The sequence below is a fragment of the Alligator sinensis genome, unplaced genomic scaffold (genome assembly GCF_000455745.1).
Source record: "Alligator sinensis unplaced genomic scaffold, ASM45574v1 scaffold632_1, whole genome shotgun sequence".
NCBI classification, from domain to species: domain Eukaryota; kingdom Metazoa; phylum Chordata; order Crocodylia; family Alligatoridae; genus Alligator; species Alligator sinensis.
The window spans coordinates 821,945-828,700 of record NW_005842408.1 but is presented as its reverse complement, the minus strand read 5'-3'; the positions used below and the strand labels follow the sequence as shown (position 1 = coordinate 828,700).

Genomic DNA, 6,756 nt, shown 5'->3' with positions numbered 1-6,756 from the left:
GGGAGGGCAAGAAGGCTCACGACAGAGATCATGCCTGGAAGTGCTTAATGCACCTGAACCAGCCCTGCCTGAGCCTTTAGGCAAAGCAAAGGGGGTCTCTTCTACACTTCGCTTTAGCTTTTTATATAGTGTTTTTAAAGTTTATTTTAGTGAGCTCCACCTGGTCGCCCTGAGGTCAATATGAGCCATTGCCCAGGACGGAGAACTGGAGGCACGTTGAGGGCTCTGGAGCAGACTGACCTCCCCGTTCCTAAGAAATCCCCAGCGGTGTGCCCAAAACGAACGTGGCTGAGTCTGCTTCTGATCCCCTCTGTCCATCTGTGCTTGACGCCCAGGGATGAAACACGGCACAACTAAACGAGGAACTGAGGAGATGGAAAGGGCTGTCTCCGAGGTGCAGGACGGAAATTTGGGGCAGGTTAAGACAAGGGATGGGGTTGCCCATGCCTGTTGTGGGCATAGACATGGGGAGCACAGAGGGCCGAATTCCCACGGGCAGTCGCAGCCCGGGACAGGGCGGACAGCATGTCTCTTGACATGAGGATCAGTGTTATCCTGTCTCTAGAGCTGCTCAAAGCTCAGCACGTCTGCTCCGGGGGACGTTTCTGAAAAGTTTTCTTTCTGGCTCAGAATGAAAACGAGAGTTTTTGAGTTTTTCCATGGAAATGAAATTCTGAGCATTACTAATGAAACAAAAACCATGTGCTGTTCGTTCGGTCCCTTCTCCAAAGAGCATCTGGCTGCGTGGGGCCTGGGGTCTCCTTGAGGAGCGGTCAGGGAGTCAGGGCATCTCCAGGAGTCGCACACCAGGAAGAGCCTTGTAGCCTGAGATCAAGCCCCCTCTCAAGCTGGGACTTTCATGGCTTCTGGGCTCCCTGCTACAGACTCTGCCCCCTGCTAAACCGGGGAGTCCCGCTCTGGGAGCCCAGGACGCCGGGCAGCCCGGGCTCCCAGAGTACCGGGCAGTCAGCGCGGGGAAACGGCCCTGGGAGTGGGGACCCTGCAAGTCTCAGGGCCCAGCAGCTTGCTCTCAGAGCTGGCAGGCAGCGAGGCAGGCCAGGTACCTCCAGCACGGTGCCTGGGTTTTGCCAGAACCTGCTTGAAAGCGAGCGGTTCCTCGGGAGCGTTTCCCCTCTGCCAAACCGGCCCTTTCTGATGCATGCAAATAATTGGGAGTTGTGGCCAGCCGTGCCCGCCGCCAGACTGTCTGCGTGTCCTTCCCACCTAGCCGCAGGACATCTCCTTTCCCTTCCTCTACCCGCTGCAGGCCGTGTGGTGAATGTGTCGAGCATGTACGGGCGGATCGTTAGCCCGTCTCGCTCCTGCTACTGCGTTTCCAAGTTTGGGGTGTCCGCCTTCTCCGACTGCCTCCGGCAAGAGATGTACCGCTGGGGAGTCCGAGTTATCCTCATCGAGCCCGGGAACTTCATGGCTGCTACCGGCATCCTGACCCGGGACGGCGTGGACGCCCGAGGAGAGGAGCTGTGGCGTGGGGCCAGCAAGACCGTTCAGGAGGACTACGGGAAGGCCTACATCACTCACCAGATAACCCAGATGAAGTCCTTTGTGGGCAGTGGCCTGAAGGACATGTCTCTTGTCCTAAATGACATCACAGATGCTCTCGTTTCGAAGCGCCCTTACAACCGTTACAATCCCATGTCGGCCTATTGGTGGGTAAAGCTACACATCATGGCGCACCTTCCCACTGCCGTTGCTGACTGGCTCTACATCCGCTGACCCACGCTCGCAGCAGGCCTGAAAGCATCTCCCCGTTGTGTTTATTCAGATCCCAGAGCTGAGCAGTGACAGCTGGAGACAGGCCCCCGAGCCCAGGGTCCAGCCCCTTGCCTCTGCCAGAGCCTGAGCCGTGCCCGTGTGGCGGGAGCCTGATACCAGCCTGGCTCCGGGTCCTCCCCGCTCCTTGCTCCGTCTTGCTCCCTGCTGCCCTGAGCAGTGTTCAAAGGTATTTTCCTTTTGGCTGTGGAGGAGATAGGGGAAGGCTGACACAGTGAGCCAAACCTCTCCCTGGTGTAATTAGGTTGTGATGCTCTGCCAGGGATGAATTTGGCTCCTAATGGGATCTTGTCTTCCCTTTCCCGGGAGAGCTGGTGGCAGCAGAGCAGTGCTGTTGCCAGGAGACATTCAAAGAGAGCAGCTAAAACGGGAAACAAAGGCAGCGTTTTTGAGAGACCAGAACTGGGTCAGTGCCGGGTTCCTGGCCTTCCCGCGCGCTCGCGGCTCTGCAGCCACCCGCTCTCCTGGTGGACGCAGCAGCACTAACCGACCCAGGGCCAAGCCCGGAGGAGGCGGCTGCCCGGCAGGCGCGGACCGAGCGCACGGCAGCTCTGCTTTCCTTCCAGAGGGACCCGCTGACGTCTTTTCCCTGCCTTGCCCTTAGCAGCTGTGCGACCTTGCAGCCCATCTCCTGCAGCCCGAATGGTGCCCTTTACCAGGCAGACTTGAACAAGTTGAAGGCAAGCAGCGGCTTGGCTCCAGTGCCCGCTACAGCAGCGCTGGCACACCACGCTGGCGCTGTGCTCGGGCACAGGTGCAGTCCAGCCTGTTCCCTGCCCTTGACCTCCAGGGACGGCAGTCATCCAGCTGGGAATCCTCCCCCAAAACCACTGCCCAGGGCACGGGCAGGGAGCTCGTCATATCCGGGCTCTTGAGATGTGGTGCACAGCTCATTCGATGGCCCTGGCAGGGATCCCCCCGGGAGGCTGTGCTGGGCCAGGCTGCTGTGCAGCATTTGGGTGCTCCCAGGGGGTTCAGAGGCCATCCATACAGCCCGGCCCAGCTGGGTGGAGCCGCCTTAGGGCTCACTGAATGGGCTGGGCTGCTGTGCTGAGACGGTGAAGGGGCTGGTGTTCAGGAGTCAAGGCAGGGAGATCACACGGCACGAAAGCTGCCTTAAATTTGTGCATTGCTGCTCTGGAGATTAGGTTGGCTAGGGATGCCTCAGGGCCTGCTCTTGCTGGGGGCCAAACGACATGAAGGGCCTCTGTGCTGGTCCCTTGGATTCACAAGGGTCCTGGACAGAGGCCAGGGGCCTCTTGCTGTTACTGCTTGATCCGGGCCTCCGGTGAGCATTGCTGGCCACACTCGCCAAGGCCCTGCTGCTGTCACGGACCGAGCCCAGACTGGCAGAGGCGATGTGCTGGTGGGTCTCAGTCCAGGCCCTGATCAAACGGTGTCCCAACACAAATAGCCTTGCATTCCTGGCATGAACGGGCCCTCTTGTTGGACAGTGAGCCACATTCGTCCTTCCTGAGCTAGCCTCTCGGCTGGGCTTACCCACCTGTCTGTCATGAGGACCATTGCTGCGTAACACTGCCCGTGCTTGCAGGGTCTGAATACAAAGCTCTGGGTGGATGCTTTCAGTGACGCTCTTTGTTTCTTCTAGTATTAATATTTCACAATGAAATTACAAAATAATATAACACCCTCCCCTCAGAAACCTTCCTAACAATGCTGCGCAGTTGATGGGAGTACACGATGTGTACTTGGGCCTCCCGTCCAAATCGGGCCGGTTTACTTTTTAACTAGTAATGGACTTCTCAGTATCTCACCGCAGGTGCCTTTTCCAAGGAGAGCTGCCAAGAAGACGGCGGGGAGGGTCCTGGCACTGCTGGTCAGGCTGGGTTGATAGTCCGCTGGCAGCGCAGGTAGGCACGTCTCCCCTTCTGGGCTAAACTTCGTTCCACACCAGGCCAAGGTGAGATAACAGTTAACTGCAAGCTGGTCTGCCCCTCGCTCCTTCCCGTGCCCTCCTGTGCCAGGAGCAGCTGGGAAACTCGGGCAGTATTCTGTACGCCTCGGCTCTACCTGCGGGTGGGCTCTGGATGGAGCTGGCCTGCTGTCTGATGTCGGGTAATGCTTTCAGCAGAAAAGCAGTCTTCACACGGAGATTACATGATGATGGCGTGTGTCATAGGAGGCCAGGAAATGCTGGGCTGTGCAGCCGTTTTCCCGCTGCACGGCACAAGCGCGGGATGCCTGCTGTTGTGACAGACGAGCGTCCTTGTACTACCCAGCAGCACCCCTGGGCCACCCTGTGACCGTCCTGAGGATGATTCGTGTCACCTGCACGTGGAAAGTCTGGGAATGCGAAGCACCTCCTGATTGACACAGACACACGAGCAAATAAACACTGAGATTTGCAGAGAGCCTGTCTGTGGTCCCAGTGCTTGCCTTTCGAATGGTTTCGTTCTCTTTCTGGGCCTGATCCTGATCGTTACGCTGAAGGGGCTTGGGAGGGAGGGCGGGTGCTGAGAAGGGCTCAGGCTGCGGGAGTTCGTATCCTGGGTCCTGCAGCACAAACCTGACTGGGAAGCACGGCGCGGCGATGCCTCTGTTGTGGGCTAGAAGCGCCCACGCACCGAGCCAGGCTGCCTTCCTGCCTGTGTTGGTGAAGCTGCTCTCAGGCCTCCTGGCCCGAGGAGGAGGAAGGTGAATGCCGGCCAGGTCCAGGCCTGAATCCGTCTAGCTGACGGCAGCAGTTTGGCAGGCAGCGTACGCTCCCCAGACAGCGTGGCAGCGCTGGGTCACCTCCTGGGGCTCTGGCCGCCAGACCGCCCTCCTCGCAGCGCAAACAGGCGGCTGGAGGCAGCGCCGAGCGTGGGGAGCTCCCGCTCCGTGCTGCTGGATGGAGCAGGTCGAAGGGATAGGGAACAAAGCCAGTGCCCGGACAGGCATCCATCTCCAGGCTCGGCTCAGCAGTCATTTGTTGCCTCCTTGTTCCATCCCTGTGATTTGAGCAGACGTCTTGCTGGGTTGTGCTTCTCTGCTCAGGCCCCTGCACTGATGGGGTTGTGAATGCTGGGTATGAGTGCGTGTGTGTGCATGTACATATGTGCAAGTGTGCATGGATGCATGTGTGCTGCAGAAGCTCAGGCTCTCCGTGCTGGAGGTCCTGGCTGCCCTGCCGTGCTGACCGAGGGCTGCAGCTGTGCGTGTGCAGAAGCTGACTGTTTCAGACAGCACCTTCTCACACTTCAGGCTTCACACAGAGCCATGCAGCGAAGACAGATGGATAACATGCACGCAGCCCTGGCCTTCGTCTCAGCATTGGGCAGGAAAATGTCTCCCGGCCCAGGAACGGAGAAGCTGCAGCTTGCAGACTGGGGACCTGGCCCAGGCTGGAGAGGGGTGGCTGCCTGGACCAGGAGCAGAGCTCAGCCAGTACTGGGACCCGGTCTGGCCCTGGGCTGTTGCTTCATGCCTCTCCTGCCCCTTTACGAACTGGTCCCGTGAGCTGTCACTCATGACTTCCTGTGGAAGAGCAGGGCAGGTCGGCTCCTGCGACCCTGGGCAGGGCCGTGCCAGCAGCTGCGGGTCTGCCTTTACACGGGGGGAGTTGGTATGATGGGCGCTGGCATCTGCCTTTCATGTTTCTGATAGTACCTGAGCAGCAGGGGTTGGCGTGGGTTTGATCAGGGTCCCTAGGGCGATTTCCCTGGAACTAAATAGGCCTTGGCAATTTACACTGATCTTTTCATGCTAGAAAGGGAAGTATGAGCAAACGGATCCGTTCGGGAGAACAGGGCAGACAGACTGATAATAGTGCCACGCGGGGCTGTAGCAGGAGCGGCAGAGGAGCAGAGCCAGATACAAACACAGCAGACGTGACCTGTGAGCCGCGATCTGGTGCTCAGTGAAAATGCAGCTATGGCAGGAGTTGGCGCCTTGCTTCAGTCCGATTAATAAATGCAAACGCAACGAGAAGGACGGGCTGAATCACTGCAGCGATGCATGGAACCGGGGCTCATCAGGCACTTCTACGTGCAGCTTTTGCACCAGCTAAGAAAACATGAACTGAAACACAGAAGAATACGTGCCAGGCAGGTGGGAGCCGCCCGAGCAAACAAGCCTTTTGTTTGTACCCCTGCGCGTGGGCCGCCCTCCTCTGGAAACTGGTCATCTTCCTGGTAGTGTGTCATGATTCCTAATCCAGCTGGATGCATCCCAGGCATTTTGAGAGCTGTTCATACAGCTGAGCTTTATCTAGACACCCTTCCCGATTTCTCAGCAATGTGCTTGCAAAGAAACTGGCTTCATCAGGAGCTCCGTGCAGGCGGAGGAGCCAGTTTTGTGTGGATCAGGCCGGCACAGGACAGCTGGTGGTAACGAGATCCCACAGTGCTTCTTGGAAACAGATGTGAGCTGGCCCTCTGTCCTGACCAAATTGCAGCAGGGGAATTTGGGGCTATTCGGGCTTCCCTGCTGTTTGGGCTGGACGCCTGCCTCCTCCCCTGCTGTGGATTCATCATTTTGTTAGGGAGGTTTCTGGATGCTGTAGGCAGCAATGCTTCTGCATGTGGAAAAGGGGCTTCGCTGTAGGGTGTGGGGAACTGAATGATGAGAATTAATTTGTGCGATCACAGTTGTGTGTTTGCATTGATCACATTGGGATTATTTCTGATCATGCTTGATTATTAACAGGGAGGCATTTTTCCGCTTTGAGTAGCTTTTGTAGCCCAGCTAAGAGAGTGGCTAGAGCCTTTCTGCTCTAGCTCTCAGCTCTCCTGGCCTGTCTGTGTTGGTCAGGATGAATGGTTTTAAAAACACATAACTGATCCTCATTGCAGGATGGGTCGGTTCAGCAAAGTAGGACACGGTGAAGTGTCGCTGCACTCCTGCAGCAGCTCTGCGCACGGCCCTGCCGGTAAACTGAATGCTCGAGGCAGCCCACGTGGGCTTGAGACTGACCGTGCACGGGTGCCACGTCACACTTGCTGTGCCGGCGGCGTGGCGGAC

At 57.8% G+C, this 6,756-nt stretch overlaps 1 protein-coding gene across 1 annotated transcript in view; it reads left to right on the top strand.

The window, feature by feature from the left end:
- Window positions 1-4,199, top strand: part of LOC102371919 (D-beta-hydroxybutyrate dehydrogenase, mitochondrial-like) — a 27,894-nt gene extending 23,695 nt beyond the window's left edge. The window contains exon 7 of the mRNA XM_025211485.1: window positions 1,268-4,199. Coding sequence (XP_025067270.1) covers window positions 1,268-1,737 — 470 coding nt within the window. The 3' untranslated portion in view covers window positions 1,738-4,199. The remainder of the gene's footprint in view (window positions 1-1,267) is intronic.
- Window positions 4,200-6,756: the final 2,557 nt, after the last annotated feature.